Consider the following 17,948-nt stretch of genomic DNA (forward strand, 5'->3'; position numbering starts at 1 on the left):
TACTTAATGATTTGTTGAGCTTCTCACAAAAAAAAACTTTTCACTATACCTTGGTATACGTGACAATAAACAAATCCAATTTCAGAGCTTGCCCTTACACTTTGTTAGTGAAGTTGAGGCCAAACGTAGCTGGCTCGCAGGACTTGGGATCATCAGGCCAGTGCGTTTTGCCGATTGGATGGCTCCAACGGTCCTGGTGCTCAAACCTGGTAAGATGGTCAGATTGTGTGGGGACTGTAAGTTAATGGTCAACAGGGCTCCCGGTTAGATTGTTACCTGATGCCTCGCATCAAGGACCTGTAAACAAAATTGGCCGATTGACCAAACTTAGCATGCGCCATGTTTATTTGCAGTTAGAATTGGACCTTGCCTCCCAAAACATGCCGCAATAAACACCCAGAGAGGCCTGAATAAGTACACCAGACTGCCCTTTGGTGTGTCATCGACCTGTACCACATTCCAGAGGGTGATGGAAAACATACCACAAGGGTTTCCGCGAGTGGAGGTATATTTGGATGACGTGTTGGTGACAGGAGAAATCGAACAGGAACATTGAAGTACTTTTGGTGAGGTGCTGCGTTGTTTCTCGGAGACGGGCATTCGCCTGCAGAGAGAAAAGTATATTGCCCATGCGATGGAAGTGGTGCATCTGGGCTACCAAGTGGACTGTGAGGGGTTACACCGCAGAGAAGGTACGTGCTATTCAGCAGGCTCCTACCCTTGAAAACACCATGGAGCTACATCTTTTTTTGGGATTGGTGAACTATTACGGTAAGTTCATCTCTGGCTTTGCGAAAATGTTAAACCCCCCCCCCACCCCTGACATCTCCTCTTAAAAAAGGACCAGGAATGGTCGTGAAGAAAGCAACAAGAAGCAGGGTTCACTCAAGTAAAAAAAACAATTGACTTCCTCTTGCTTGTTAACACATTATGATCCTGCCAAACTGCTAATTGTCACATGTCATGCGTGACCGTATGGCATTGGCACCTATTTATCGTATCGCATGGAAGATGGCAGAGAGAGGCTGATTGCTTTTGCTTCCCAGACCCTGGCCGTGGCCAAGTGCAATTATGCGCAAATTGAGAAAGAAGGTTTGGCAGTTATCTTCGCCATGAAGGAATTCCATCAATATGCGTACAGTCGAGATTTCACAATCATCACAGACCACAAGTCACTGCTCCGTCTTTTTAAAGAAGACGAGGCAATTCCGCCCATTACCTCTGCCAGGATACAGCGTTGGGCACTCCTGCTGGCCGCCTATGAGTACTGAACTTTTTTTTTTAAGAGTACCCAATTCATTTTTCCAATTAAGGGACAATTTAGTGTGTTCAATCCATCTACCTTGCACATCTTTGGGTTGTGGGGGCGAAACCCACGCAAACACGGGGAGAATGTGCAAACTCCACACGGACAGTGACCCAGAGCCGGGATTGAACCTGGACCTCGGTGGCGTGAGACTGCAGTGCTACCATTGTGCCACCAAGCTGCCCTCTACGAGTACTCACTTGAGCATCGTCCCGGCACCCAGATCACAAACGATGTAATAATCCTTTGCCAACACGCCCTCCTTCTCCCAGGAGTGACGAGGTAATAGCCACACTCAACTTTATGGGTTTGTTGCCTGTTGCAGCATCCCAAATCCGTGAGTAGACAGACTGACCCAGTCCTTTTGAAGGTTCGGCACATAGTCCTATATGAGGGTCAGCATAGGCGAGTGCTTGGCATTCTCGACGAAGATGTCAGAATTTAGTGTGGAAGATGGCATCCTGTTGTGGGGTATACCCGTCGTCATCTCAGGCACGAGCCAAGATGTAATCCTGAGGGATGTACACAACGGGCACCCATCGGTGTCAAAAATGAAAATGCTAGCACGTAGCTATGTTTGGTGGCTGGGACTGAATGCTGAGATGAAGAGAGTAGCCCAGCAGTGCAGCATATGTCAGGAACACCAGAAATTTCAGCCAGCCATGCCCCTTTACCCATGGGAATGGCTGGGGTGACCGTGTGTGAAGTTACACGGCGACTTTGCCAGCCCGTTTCAAGGCTCAATGTTCTTCCTCTTGATAGATGCCCACTCTTGTGGTTGGATGTCCATAAGATGTTGGCAACCACCTCAATAGCGACCATTGAAAAATGGTGTTTGTCTTTCAGTACACATGGTATCGCAGAGGTATTGGTTACCGATCATGGAAAGCCTTTCACAAGTAAAGAGTTCTCAGGATTCCTGAAGGCTAATAGGGGTGCGGCTCATCCGTACGGCCCCGTATCACCCCACTTCAAGCTGGCAGAAAGCGAGGTAGAAATATTCAAACTAGGACTAAAAAAGCAGACTTCGGGGTTGATGGACATGAAACTGGCCAGATTCTTGTTCTGTTGTAGGACTACTCAACATGCCACGATCGGGATGATGCCGGCTGAATTGCTAACAGGCCGGAGGCTTCAAATCCATCTTAGGAAGGTTTTCCCTGATGTAGGCGGGAAAGTACGCCACAGCGAGGAGCTGTTCGAAGAAAACTGCCTCGACTCTTTATACCAGATGACGCAGTCTATGTTCGAAACTTTGCAGACGGCGCTCTGTGGATCTCCGAGACAATCGTCTGCAAGGCAGGGCAGGTACCTTATCAAGTTCAGGCACAAGGCTGCATCATGAGAAAGCACCTCAATTACATACGGTCCAAACAACCAGTTCTACACAAAGCTCCACAGGAAAGGAAAGTTACAATCAAACCAAGTCCGATGCCCAAAGACCCCAAGAGGGTCAAGGCGCTGAAATGTGAGAGATCATATATACGGATTCTGACATGGAAACCCAGATGTCTGAGGCATCTGACAGGGAACAAGCAGTGCAACAGCCTCAGACAGTGCATTCACCACGACGTTCCAATCGAAAGCGGTGTTCGCCGTCCAGATATGCGCCGCCAAATCCAGCATTGTGAGTGCAAGAAGCACAGCCAAGTGTAAATAAGGTCCGTCACGCTCCTACTCTGCAGTTATTTGAAGAGTCTTGGGGAGGGGTGGGTGGTGGGGATGTTATAACACACACAAGACCTTTGGGGTTGGAGCAATCAGTCTCCCCGTGAATCTTGCCGAATACGACTGCCCCTGCTGATGGGGCAAGGAACCCTAGATTATTCATGATTAAGATCTGTATAAATTCGGCCACGTATAAAGGGCGGCACGGTAGCACAGTGGTTATCACTGTTGTTTCACAGCGCCAGAGTCCCATGTTCAATTCCCAGCTTGGGTCACTGTCTGTGCAGATTCTGCCGGCTCTCCCCCTGTCTGTGTGGGTTTCCTCTGGGCGCTGCGGTTTCCTCCCACAAGTCCCGAAAGACGTGCTTTTAAGTGAATTGGACATTCTGAATTCTCCCTTTCTGTACTCGAAGAGGCGCCGGAATGTGGTGACGAGGGGCTTTTCACAGTAACTTCATTGCAGTGTTAATGTAAGCCTACTTAGAACATAGAACATAGAACAGTACAGCACAGAACAGGCCCTTCGGCCCTCAATGTTGTGCCGAGCCATGATCACCCTACTCAAACCCACGTATCCACCCTATACCTGTAACCCAACAACCCCCCCTTTAACATTACTTTTATTAGGACACTACGGGCAATTTAGCATGGCCAATCCACCTAACCCGCACATCTTTGGACTGTGGACTATGGACTTTGGACTTTGGACTTGGACTTGTAACAATAAAGATTATTATTATCAAGGAACCGACAGAGCAGACCTGGCAGGGATCTGATGTACATTGTAAATATAATTACTTTGCAATAAACCAAGATTCTCTTTACTAACTCAGTTCGGACTCATTTGTATTACAAAACTATTGTTTCTCATGCTCCACCTGCTCAATTATCTGGACAACATTTGTACACTCTAAGCAATGGAAAAAAAATATACCTACATCAGAAGAGTCAGCTGCAAAAAGCAACAAAACCTGATAGCATGAAGAGCAAATCTGACCCGAGTACACCTGCAACATCACATTGCCTGCGGGTCCTCAATTGGTGACAAAACTTAGCAGCCTTCAGTCAGCATAATGGGGCAGCAGTCAAATGATTGACACTGAGATCATACACCAGTCAGAAGTCATTATAACAATTTACATAATATCCAATAACAGAAAAATCCAAAAAGATGCATAAACCTTAGGCCATCCTTAGTGACGACCCAAAATTGGTAGCAGCGTAATTCATACAGTCTCGAGCTTTTAATAATTAGATGCAAAAAAAATTTCAAATTGATTTTCAGTACTCTTTCTTGCTTTACAAAGGGACATGAAAATTAATTTTAAAAATTGCTGTTTACTTTTAGATACTAATTGAGCTGTTACTGTACTTTAATTTCTTTATTAAGGTAACATGTCCGGGTGTGATTTTATCAAGGAGAGACGATGTCTACATCAATATTCGTATGCTCGGTCAGTACTGGAAGACAAAGTGTGTTATGCCAGTATTCCCACTTCTTATTCATGAAAGAATTCAATTTGAAAAGGTGAGTGTAAAGTAACAATTATTTCTGCTGTCACAAAGTTCTGGGTTCAAGTCGCACTGCAGTATTTGAGCACAAACATCAAGGCTGAAACTTCAATGCAGTACTGAAGAAGTACTGCACTGTTGGAGGGAACTTCATTTGGATGTAATATTAAACCATGATCCCATTTACCCTTTTAAGTGAACATAAATGATCCCATGGCGCTGTTGCGTGATAATATTCACAAGTAGACCTTAACGTGAACAAAAGAAGCAATTTCTTGTTGCAGAGCTCTGGGAGAAAGGTCCTAGACCCTCGGTCTTGACTGCACACTTTCTCTCTGAACTGTGGCTTAAACTGGGTTAATATACACTTTCAAAAGCAGAATTAGTTTGCATTCTCATTTACATACAGCCAATCAATTCTCTTCATATCACAGTTCATTCCATATATAGTTATCAATTCTTTATACAGTAGTTTACATTCATCGTCCAATCGATATGTTGCGCGCATGATTACATAAGGTCATGAGTTGCCAGTCCTGGATGCTGGAGCTAGAGGCCCCCCTTCCTCTTGCAGCTATTTTGACAGCTTAGAATAACCGCTCCTGCAGTCCGTGGAGCACCGGTCATCACTGACCCATTGTCTTTGGAGGATACATTTGTTATGAGTCCAAAGTTCACTGTCTCAGCAGAAATCACCATTCGTGGCAACTTAAAGGCAAGCATTAATTCATATAGCCAAGTATCCCATCATACACTGCCAAAGCAGAAAATAAGCAGGCATTAATTCATATCCCAGCATGTTACCAAAGCAGTATGTTTACACCAACAGCGCTATTACGAAAAGAGCAGGAGTTATCCTGTCCACTTGTTCTGGCCAATATGTATCCCTCAATCAACATCATAGAAATAAATTATCTGGTTATTATCGCACTGCTCTTTCTGGGAGTTTGCTGCTGCATTTCCTACACTACAACATTGACAATACTTCAAAAAGTACTTAATTGGCTGTAAAGTGCTTTGAGACATCCCATGATCATGAAAGGCGTTTGAATTGACCATTTTTTGGTGTACATATTTATATTTAAATTTTTGTGAAAAGCACACAAGAAGTTGTAACCAAGTACAGTATCCAGGTTAAGCAGGGTTAGATTGCAACAAGATGCTTGTACCAAGGCAGGGAAGGAGGTAGATATGGGTGAAGTGGAAATGGAAGTGGGGAGAAGCAGAGGAGACTTGGAAGGGGAAAGGATAGGGAGGTAAAGATAGAAGGTAAAGGGAGAGACAGTAGAGGAGAAGCAGAGAAAGAGAGAGGAAATGAAAGATGGAGCAGGCGGGAGGAGAAGATGGGATAGGGATAGTAGATGGGAAGATAGAAAGGGAAGAAACTGAGGCAGGAATGTGGCAAAAAAAAGAGAAGGAGGAGCAGAAAGGAGCAAGAGGGCCAAAACCAGGAGAAAGGGGGAAGGAAGAAGTTGGAGGCGTCAGGAAATACAGAAACGACAGCAGCTGTTTCTGCAAGTCATTATGCCAAATGGGAGACGACAGTTAAAAGAAGGATAATTCTTTTAGCAGAGAAATATAATTAGCGGTTTCAATATTCAGTGGTCAAGACGAGCTTTTAGGTTCACTGGAGAAGGGAATTTAGACTGGGGGGCATAGTGAGTGGGAGTCTCTCTGTCTCACTTCCATTTCCACTTCACCCATATCTACATCCTTCTATTAAACAGGCTCACAACACAGCCATCAAGAAACACCTCACCAAAATGCCCAAAATCACACCGAGAAAAAATTCCATTGAATTGTGCCCAGTGACAGTAAAATGCAAGAAACTTTGAACACAGGCGTTTGGATCACAATACCCAATTAACTCATGCTTGTGGCTTCTAGTGCAAACAGCACACAAATTTCATGGTGCCTGTTGGTGTGTGCAATTGCCTGGCTGAGAACGCAAAATGGCATAAGTTCAGGCTAGCCTGCATCTCTTAAAGCAGAGGTGCAATTTGACCTGAGCAGGTACTGCCAGTGGCTTGTGAAGAGTATTTGACCTGCAAGAAGAGGTACTCTGACACAACAAGGGAATCAACCGGCCTCCTCTGTTTTCCGACTCAAAACTGGTAGCCTTGGCACAGAAGCTGGACAGGAGGAGAGAGGCTCCCTAACCACAAGGGGCTATTGGACTCTCTAAACAGACAAAACAAAGACATTTGGAGCAGATAGACATTGCAGCTGATGCTGACCCTGCTTTCTTTCATTTATTTTTGGGATGTGGGCATTGCTGGCTAGGCCAACATTTATTGCCCAACCCTACTTGCCCTTGAGAAAACTATCTGGAAGATGCACAGCAGGAACACAGCCTTCTTAGGCAGCATCTTCCAAACCCACGAGCCCTACCATCTAAAAGGACGAGGACAGCAGACACGAGAGCAGCACCAAGCCACTCACTATCCTGACTCCGTTCACTGCTGCTGAGTTCAAAATCCTGGAACTTCCCTAACTGTGGTGAGCTGCCTTCTTGAATGGCTGCAGTCTATGTGGTGTAGGTATACCCACAGGGAAGTTAGGGAAGTTCCAGGATTTTGAGGCCAAATGGCCTCCTTCCGTGCTGTAACTTTTCTATTGTTTCTAAAGACTATGCGGTGGTCACCTCTTCCCATACTGTCATGGACAGATGTATCTGCAGCAGGCAGGTTGGTGAGGATAAGGTCAAGTGTGTTTTCCCCTCATGTTGATTCCCTTGCCACCTGCTGCAGTCTCATCTAGCAGCTATATCCTTTAGGATCCGAATGCTTGGTCTTTGATAGTACTACCAAGCCAGTCTTGGTGATGGACATTGAAGTCCCCCACCCAGGGTATAATCTGCACCCTTGCCATCCTCTGTGCTTCCTGCAGGTAGTGTTCAACATGGAGGAGTACTGATTCATAAGTTGATGGTGGACAGTACGAATCAGCAGGAAATTTCCTTGCCCACATTTAACCTGAAGCCATGAGAGTTCATGGGGTCCAGAGTCGATGTTGAGGACTCCCAGGGCAACTCCCTCTCGACTGTATACCACAGTGCTGCCACCTCTGCTGGGTCTGTCTTATCGGAGTGACAGGACATACCTGGAAATGGTGATAGTGGTGTCTGGGACGTCTGTAAGGTATGATTCTGTGAGTATGACTGTGGCAGGCTGTTGCTTGACAAGTCTGTGAGACAGCTCTTACAATTTGAAGAGCTTCTTTCTCATATCATCTGTAAATGTCTTTTTATCAGTATTAGCATGTTTTTTTCATGAGTGTATTTGCCTCCATAATGGATTCACAATGATGGCAGAGGTGTCCCACCACCAGGCCCAAAACCAGGAGGTAGCCCTCTTTTGACTGGCGGCAGATTCCAGGGAGGTATATCCCCCAGCAGTGGCTAAATTAAATGGCCGCCACCAGGTACGCGGTGGCGGCCAATTAAGAATGATGGCCCACCTCCAAGGGCTGCCATCCCAAACAGAGGGCCAGCAGCTTAGTAATGGTCATTAAAGTCCAGGGATTTCCATTCCCCTCCTCTTTGTCCTCATCTGAGAATGCAAGATGGACATATAAGGGAGTACTTTCTCTTTCTGTACAACCCGTTGACCTGATTTCTAAAATAATTTCCTTTGCTTATTCGTTTTTCATAAGTACAGTGACCAAGACTGGACATAATTCCCACATGAATCTAGAAATGATGATGTATTTGTAGTGCGGGGTCTCAGACCATTTGCCAGAACCTGGATTTGCTGGCTTTCCAGCCTATTTACATAGCGATAAAGTTTGTTCACATTGCTGTATACTTCTTCCGATGCCCAAGTCTTTGTGCAGCATGTCTATGTCAACTGCTTTAAAATTGCAAAACTCTTCAGAAGAAACTGTTTGCAAGTGCTAATTTGGGCTTCAGCATGTGGTGAATGAGATTCACACGGTATTATAAGTAACCAATGTCACTCTGTTCCCAGTATATATATGTACCAATATTGTAAGTGCAGTTGCACTACCTGACCACCAGGGGCAGTAGCCCTGGGAGTACTCGAGAGTTTGTACTGGGCTCCCCCTTGGCTCCGCCCAGAACTCCTCCCCTGCAGCTGCTGTATAAAGATCCGTGCCACAAAGTCAGCCAGCCAGTTCACCGAAAGTTCAACGGCTAACAGGCTGGCTCTGTTGTAAGTATATTAAAACCGCTATTCTAATCCTACAAACACGTGTCCGTAGAATTGATGGTTCCATCAATTTAATATACTTAAGAAACAGTCGAAGTAAATCATGGAAGCAGCCCTCAAGCCCGGAAGCCTAGAACTCGACCCGCATGATGCAGAGGCTAAAGAAATTTTTTCCCACTGGCTGAGATGTTTTAAGGCCTACCTGGCAGAAGCCAGCACCGCTGAAACAACGGAGGAACAAAGGTTCAGCCTACTGCACGCGAGGGTAAGCCACAGAATCTCCACACAGCTAAATCCGGCCGGTTCTTACACCGCAGCGCTGGCGATATTGGACAAAATGTACGTTAGGCCCATTAACGAGGTTTATGCACGCCACGTGTTTACAACTTGCCGTCAGCAGCCTACAGAAACGCTAGCCGAACTTGTACGGGAACTGAACAATATTTCTAATGACTGTAATTATCAAGCCGTTACCGCGGCTGAACATAGGGAGCTTGCTGTGCGGGACGTTTTCGTAGCGGGCCTTCGATCGAACTATGTGCGCCAAAGACTGCTAGAAAAGGGGGCCCAGGACTTAGATACTACTGTGGAGGCTGCTACCACTATGGAAGTCTCCTTCTGCAGCCTCACCTCGTTTCCCGCGGACCCCGCGACCCCATCGTGGACCCCCGACCAACAATCCCCCCAGGCCTGTGCCGCACGGCCCCCCAGCTACCGCGCTGCCAAAGCCAGCTACTCAGCTGCTCCAGCCAGCTACTCAGCTGCCCCAGCCTGCCATTTCTGTGGCCAAAGCCAGCACCCGCGGCAGCACTGCCCAGCCCGATCCGCGACCTGCAGCAGCTGCGGGAAGAAAGGCCACTATGCCAGAGTGTGCCTCGCGAAAAGGGCCCCAGTTTCTAACTCCCCAGTAGAGAGAACGAATCGCTCCCAACACCAGTGGGCCCGCGGGGCCCGAAACGCTGCGGCCTATGCCCGACTCCGCCCCCTCCCGCCATGTGCGATCCACGGGGGCCGCCATTTTGTCAAACCCACCATGCGGCCAGCCACGTGCGAATCATGGGGGCCGCCATCTTGGACGCCATCTTCCTCGCCGCTCACCACGTGCGATCCACGGGCCCCATCTGCATCTCCATGCTCAGATAGCTCATCTGAAGACTATGACTTCCCCGGGCACTCATCACGCGGCCCGCAACTCAGCGCAGCGATCCTACATCAAGCTCGCCAGAACGTACCGGCATCTACTCGACCGGACGCCCACTCGGACGACTACGACTTTCCCGGGCACTCATCACGCGGCCCGCAACTCAACGCGGTCACCCTAGATCAATCCCACCCCAAGCACCTACGAAGTTCAATGGCGGAGGTCCAGATCAACGGGTACAGCACGCCATGCCTCTTTGACTCCGGGAGCACCGAGAGCTTCATACACCCAGAGCTGGTAAGACGCTGTTCGCTTCCTATTTTTCCTGTGAGCCAAACTATCGTCCTCGCTTCGGGCTCCCACTCAGTCCAAATCCAAGGACGCACCGTCGCTACGCTCACAATTCGAGGCGCTAGTTATTCAAAATTTAAACTTTATGTCCTGCCTGACCTCTGCGCGCCACTCTTATTAGGCCTGGATTTCCAGTGCAACCTCAAGAGCCTCACCCTCAGCTTCGGCAGGCCCCTGCCCCCACTCACTATCTGCAGCCTAGTCATGCTGCGCATCTCCCCCCACCCCCCTCTCTTCGCCAATCTCACTCCAGATTGCAAACCAGTAGCTACTCGCAGCAGGCGATAAATCCTACAGGATAGGGTCTTTATCCGATCGGAGGTCCGACGGCTGCTCAGTGAGGGGATCATAGAGGCCAGTAATAGTCCCTGGAGAGCTCAGGTGGTGATCATCAAGACCGGGGAAAGATTTTGCATGGTCGTCGACTATAGTCAGGCCATAAATCGCTTTACACTCCTAGACGCGTATCCCCTCCCCAGAATTGCAGACATGGTTAACCAGATCGCCCAATATCAGCTATTTTCCACGGTGGATCTGAAGTCTGCATACCACCAGCTCCCAATCCGCCCGGAGGACCGCCACTACACGGTGTTCGACACCGATGGCCACCTCTTCCATTTCCTACGGGTTCCCTTCGGCGTCACTAACGGGGTTTTGGTGTTCCAATGATCAATGGACCGAATGGTAGACCAGTACGGGCTGCGGGCCACGTTTCCGTATATGGACAATGTTACCATCTGCGGCTATGACCAGCAGGACCACGACGCCAACCTCCACCGTTTTCTCCAGACGGCACAGAAAGTAAACCTCACTTATAACAAGGAGAAATGCGTTTTCTGCACAGACTGGCCATCCTCGACTACGTCGTGGAGAACAGAGTCCTGGGCCCAGACCCGGACCGCATGCGCCCCCTCTTAGAACTCCCCCTCCCTCATTGCCCCAAGGCCCTCAAACGGTGCTTGGGGTTCTTTTCATACTACGCCCAGTGGGTCCCTCAATATGTGGACAAAGCCCGCCCACTCTTTAAGGCCACACGATTTCCCCTGTCAGCTGAGGCGCGCCAGGCCTTCAGCTGCATCAAGGAGGACATCGCCAAAGCAGCCATGCGGGCGGTGGATGAATCCACTCCCTTTCAGGTTGAGAGCGACGCCTCAGAGGTAGCTCTAGCAGCCACTTTAAATCAGGCAGGGAGGCCCGTTGCATTTTTCTCCCGTACCCTATCAGCTTCAGAACTCCGACACTCCTCTGTCGAGAAGGAAGCACAAGCCATCGTGGAGGCTGTTCGTCACTGGAGGCACTATCTTTAAGGGTAAATCCACATTTGAAATGTGGGAGTCTCTTAAGGAAAGGTTGATTAGGGTGCAGGACAGACATGTTCCTGTGAAAATGAAAGATAGAAATGGCAAGATTAGGGAACCATGGATGACGGGTGAAATTGTGAGACTAGCTAAGATGAAAAAGGAAGCATACATAGGATCGAGGCAACTCAAAACTGATGAAGCTTTGGAGGAATATTGGGAAAGTAGGACGAATCTCAAACGCGCAATAAAGAGGGCTAAAAGGGGTCATGAAATATCTTTGGCTAACAGCGTTAAGGAAAATCCCAAATCCTTTCATTCGTATGTAAGGAGCAAGAGGGTAACTAGAGAAAGGATTGGCCCACTCAAAGACAAAAGAGGGAATTTATGCGTGGACTCAGAGGAAATGGGTGAGATTCTTAATGAGTACTTTGCATCGGTATTCACAAAGGAGAGGGACGAGACGGATGTTGAGGCTAGGGATGGATGTTTAAATACTCTAGGTCAAGTTGTCATACGGAAGGGGGAAGTTTTGGGTATTCTAAAAGACATTAAGGTGGACAAGTCCCCAGGACCGGATGGGATCTATCCCAGGTTACTGAGGGAAGCGAGGGTTGAAATAGCTGGGGCCTTAACGGACATCTTTGCAGCATCCTTGAGCATGGGTGAGGTCCCGGAGGACTGGAGAATTGCTAATGTTGTCCCTTTGTTTAAGAAGGGTAGCAGGGATAATCCAGGGAATTATAGACCTGTGAGCTTGACGTCAGTGGAAGGCAAACTGTTGGAGAAGATACTGAGGGATCGGAACTATTCACATCTGGAAGAAAATAGACTTATCAGTGATAGGCAGCATGGTTTTGTGAAGGGAAGGTCATGTCTTACAAACCTAATAGAATTCTTTGAGGAAGTGACAAAGTTAATTGATGAGGGAAGGGCTGTAGATGTCATATACATGGACTTTAGTAAGGCGTTTGATAAGGTTTCCCATGGCAGGTTGATGGAAAAAGTGAAGTCGTATGGGGTTCAGGGTGTACTAGCTAGATGGTTAAAGAACTGGCTGGGCAACAGGAGACAGAGAGTAGTGGTGGAAGGGAGTGTCTCAAAATGGAGAAGGGTGACTAGTGGTGTTCCACAGGGATCCGTGCTCGGACCACTGCTGTTTTTGATCTACATAAATGACCTGGAGGAAGGTATAGGTGGTCTGATTAGCAAGTTTGCAGATGATACTAAGATTGGTGGAGTTGCAGATAGCGAGGAGCACTGTCAGAGAATACAGCAAAATATAGATAGATTGGAGATTTGGGCAGAGAAATGGCAGATGGAGTTCAATCCAGGCAAATGCGAGGTGATGCATTTTGGAAGATCAAATTCAAGAGCGGACTATATGGTCAATGGAAGGGTCTTGGGGAAAATTGATGTACAGAGAGATCTGGGAGTTCAGGTCCATTGTACCCTGAAGGTGGCAACGCAGGTTGATAGAGTGGTCAAGAAGGCATACAGCATGCTTGCCTTCATCGGACGGGGTATTGAGTACAAGAGTTGGCAGGTCATGTTACAGTTGTATAGGACTTTGGTTCGGCCACATTTAGAATACTGCGTGCAGTTCTGGTTGCCACATTACCAGAAGGATGTGGATGCTTTGGAGAGGGTGCAGAGGAGGTTCACCAGGATGTTGCCTGGTATGGAGGGTGCTAGCTCTGAAAAAAGGTTGAGTAGATTAGGATTATTTTCGTTGGAAAGACGGAGGTTGAGGGGGGACCTGATTGAGGTCTACAAAATTATGAGAGCTATGGACAGGGTGGATAGCAACAAGCTTTTTTCAAGAGTGGGGGTGTCAATTACAAGGGGTCACGATTTCAAGGTGAGAGGGGGAAAGTTTAAGGGAGATGTGCGTGGAAAGTTTTTTACGCAGAGTGTGGTGGGTGCTTGGAACGCTTTACCAGCGGAGGTGGTAGAGGCATCATTTAAGAGGCATCTAGACAGGTATATGAACGGGCGGGAACAGAGGGAAGTAGACCTTGAAAAATAATAGACAGGTCTAGATAAAGGATCTGGATCGGCGCAGGCTGGGATGGCCGAAGGGCCTGTTCCTGTGCTGTAATTTTCTTTGTTCTTTGTTCTTTGTTCTAAACACGAGTTAGTTCCCATTAAACATCACTCTAGGGCAGCACGGTGGCCTAGTGGTTAGCACAACCGCCTCACGGCGCTGAGGCCCCAGGTTCGATCCCAGCTCTGGGTCACTGTCCGTGTGGAGTTTGCACATTCTCCCCGTGTCTGCGTGGGTTTCGCCCCCACAACCCAAAAATGTGCAGAGTAGGTGGATTGGCCATGCTAAATTGCTGCTTAATTGGAAAAAATAATTGGGTAATCTAAATTTATTTATTTTTAAATCACTCTAAATAACATACAACTTTCTTTCCACGTACATAGACAGGTAAAGATCATTCTTGTACTTACGAAGCAATTCTCAGCTGTAAGTAAACTTCCTTTAGGACCCTTTTCGGAAGTCTGAAATTTGGAACAGCTTCCTTCATTATCTCTCTAGGTGACTTTACTTCCTTCTTTCTGGAACAGATTTCATGACCTGTCTCATGGCTGCTCACATTCTTCTCTGTGTACCAAATTGGGCGGGAGCACAGTTGTTAGTACTGTTGCTTCACAGCTCCAGGGACCCAGGTTCGAATCCCGGCTTGGGTGACTGGCTGTGCAAAGTCTGCATGTTCTCTCTGTGTCTGCATGGGGTTCCTCCGGGTACTCCGGTTTCCTCCCACACGTCCTGAAAGACGTGCTTGTTGGATGAATTGGACATTCTGAATTCTCCCTTTGTGTACTCGAACAGGCCGGAATGTGGCGACTGAGGGCCTACTTGTGACACTATTGAAGATTATTAATTGATTCTCTCTCTCTAAGCTCTGCCCAGCCATTCAAACAAAGGTCCTCCTCTGGAATGTCTAGACTGGAACAGACTGTACTTGGGCTGCTTGATTGCCCACTCCGATTTATACAAAAGACTAGGGCCATGCAATTCATATGCACCTAACCATCCATTGACAGAGCATTAGGTCATCAGACTCTGTTAATAGGATAATAGCTGGTCATGCAGGAATGTCCCGAAGGACAATGGATCTCATCTTACACATTCCCTAACGAGTTTAAGTCTGAATGGGACCATGCGGCTCAGACAGGTGTGGGTGTATCCCTTTTGAGTTCGGGCTAACAGTATTTTCCTTCAGTCTGTTTCACCCTTAAATTACATGCTATATTTTGGATCCCCTTTTCTGGACACAATTTCATAATATCTCTCTATCATGACAGATCTAACATGCATGTTTGTGCTATTTCCTAGCTGATGTTGCAAGTAATCTCTGAGGCTACTCTTAAGTAGCCACTCATAGGCATTGACAGGACACTGGTTATCTATAAGCACATCTGCAGCCCTTCATGCAGACCACACACAATACTTATTAATACATCAATGTATCATACTCTACTTAAGCAGAGTTCCTCCAAAAGATCCTGAAAAGACGTGCTGTCAGTGTTTGGGTCATTATTACCTGGTAAGCCTTAACTCCACCAGCTTCCCCCCCCCTCCCCATCCCATAATAATTGTACATAACAACAGAATCATGTATTGGCTTTTGTGGAACACAATAATTGGAGAAAAATTGCAAAAGCATCTCTCAACTGAAGAAATCAATATATAAGTGGTTGGATTCTCCGATCCTGCGGCTATGTCCGCAGGATCTGTCGGGTCTCATGACCAGAAAGTTGGTGCCGTACCCGCACTGATCCTCCGCCCGCGGCTTTACCTGCGGATACAGCCGGAGAATGGCTGGTTATGTTGCCGCATATGGCCTGTAGCGGCCGTGCCGTGCAATATGCGCCGGTCGCTCGTGGACCCTGCCTGCCAAAAACTGCCCCTGAAACCAGCCTCCCCACCCCCAGACCATGTGGGACACTGCCACTCCAAGGTGGTGAGCTTTGCAGGGTGTAGGAGCTTTTTAAAAGTACACAATGAAAAGATTTTCATCTGATTGACCTTCCTAAAAAATGCTATTTCTATGCTGCTAATTTGTTCTTTTCTATTCAGTCCCTCCCACAGTAAACCATAAGGACAATGTAAATAGTGTGGAATTCCTACAGAAATGCATTCTGTCCTAAATTCCTGTTCTTCAAAGAACTATCCTGCATTCCGAAACCAGGAATTTCAGACCCCAACTTCAGAATATCTTCCTGGGCAAGCAATGTGCAAACAGAAGACGTTTGTTCTGTATTTTTCCTCAAAGTAGATTTGAATCAATGTCCATGCAGTTCCTTCCTGCTGCCACTAGATAGCACCAATGTGCTTTATAAACTCTGATGTACATAACAGATAGTGACATTTATGTTCAAAGAAAGACATTAAAATTGCGTTTAATTTTGTTACGTATTAGGATGTAATTGGGCGAAGAGAGCCAGAGAAAATAAAATTCTTGTGTAATCATCTTTCATTAAGTCATCCCTTTAAGTCTGTGCGGAGTCTGCACGTTCTCCCCGTGTCTGCATGGGTACCTCCGGGTGCTCCGATTTCCTCCCATAATTCCCGAAAAACGTGCTTGTTAGGTGAATTGGACATTCTGAATTCTTCCTCTGTGTACCCGAACAGGCACCGTAATGTGACGACGAGGAGCTTTTCACAGTAACTTCATTGCAGTGTTAATGTAAGCCGACTTGTGACAATAATAAAGATGATTATTATTATTATCAAATGAACTGCCTTAAAAATAATGCAGGAAAAGAAAATCAGCACAAACATATACCGAATTTATGTCCAGTCCAAAGAAAGGTTTAATGTTTGATGTGTGAAGTTATTGCGCTGATTTACAATTCTCTGTTCCCCACTGCTAAGAATCCCAAGCAGGCGGCGATTCCCACATTGGCCCAAAAACGGAATCAAAGTCAGGCAGCAGACTGGTCTCTGGTCCCATCACACTGGCCATAGCAGGCTTCCCGCCCGCCCGGCAGGAAAGTGCAAATAGCCCATATGCATTAATTTGAATGCGATTCACGGGTTAGAAGCCCAAATTTCCCCCCACCCCTGTTATGCTACGAACCCCCCTACGGGAACTCCATTGGGAGGAATTTTGTGCAAGTGTTGACAAAGTACAGTCCTGACACGAGGGGGGATCCCCTGAGGGGAATCAAGAAGATTAGCCCATTGCTCATGTGCCCCTCGCCGCTGCCAGTCTGCAGAGAGAGGTCGCCCAAGGATCCTGGGGATTGGGCGGGTTCGGGCTGGGGTTAATGAGTTGTTGATTGCATGACCTGGCGGTCCCATATCTGGACTTCCCGTTCCAATTCTGGGCAACCTGAAGATCACCCTTGGCATGGTGATCTCAGGCAACCCTCTGTTCAAAATTAGGATTCTTGTCTGACCTGTTCAAACTCGAAGTGGCCTTCTCACTCTGAACCGCTCTGTCTGACAGGTGATGAGCAGATCAGACAGTTAATTGAAAATTCAAGCAAGGAAGACTTCCTTTTCCTCACTCCCTGAGCTCTATGCATTTAAAATCACTTCTTTTTGAGTGTCTGAGCCTTCCTAGAAAGCCCACAAAAGCTCTGAAATCTGAAGTCCTTTGAAGTGTTTAGCACTAATTCACTTTCACAGTGCAGTACCTTTAACTAGCCTTTGATTGACAGCTTAATAGTTTAAACACAGCAGGGAGGAGATTTGTTTATTCATCTTTCCCTTCAGGCTTGAATGCAACTGAAGTACTCTCCATTGATCCCAACTGCAATGTTTATAAACAGCCTTGTTCTGAGACAGCTGCTGGACACTTGGCAATGCTAAGTACTTTTTGCAGATAGAAAAGAGGAAATGAAAGCACTTACTGTTTCTAGGAATGTAGACTCTCCATAGCACCAGGGTCTGCTTGTGCTCACTTGTGAGATGTGAATCACCAGGTAAAGAACCAACCACTAACTAACTGGCTAATTGGATCCATCAAAGAGTGAACATTTGTGCAGGTGTATACTGCCAGTACATTCTGTGATGGTGCACACTCAGAAGGAATGAGATTCTCATGAATGTGCTGTGATGCTTCTTGCATACATGAAGACCCTGGAAGAGAACATAAACAGATGTGATATAGCTGTGACAAAATCACAATCTTGACAATCACCATATTCAATCTTCTCATTATTTAGTTATCGCTGAATCATCAGCATGTGCTTCAGAGATATTTGTAATTCTGTTACCTGGTATTTGAACTCTCTGCCTCTCCATTTCAAACCGAGAGGAACACAGATCTGCCATTTATCTCCAGGGTGTTTATTTATTTATCTCCTCTGCATATGTGAGCTGGGCTATTTGTGGGGGTGCTCTCCCAGGCCTCTACTTTGTCTTGTGGTTTGCCTTCTACAAGGGGCAATTAAACAGACCTGTGAGTGAATGGAGTTCAGGTATTGAATGGAGGGGATCTTATTGAAACTTCCAAGATACTGCGAGGCATGGATAGAGTGGA

General features: G+C 46.9%; 1 protein-coding gene across 2 annotated transcripts in view; it reads left to right on the forward strand.

Moving 5' to 3' along the window:
* The window catches only part of LOC119970281 (spermatogenesis-associated protein 6-like), a 131,212-nt gene that overhangs the window by 8,019 nt on the left and 105,245 nt on the right, over positions 1–17,948 (forward strand). For both annotated transcript variants that reach the window (XM_038804652.1, XM_038804651.1), the window contains exon 3: positions 4,365–4,502. In XM_038804652.1, coding sequence (XP_038660580.1) covers positions 4,365–4,502 — 138 coding nt within the window. The remainder of the gene's footprint in view (positions 1–4,364; positions 4,503–17,948) is intronic.

This window comes from Scyliorhinus canicula, chromosome 8 (assembly GCF_902713615.1).
Source record: "Scyliorhinus canicula chromosome 8, sScyCan1.1, whole genome shotgun sequence".
NCBI classification, from domain to species: Eukaryota; Metazoa; Chordata; class Chondrichthyes; order Carcharhiniformes; family Scyliorhinidae; genus Scyliorhinus; species Scyliorhinus canicula.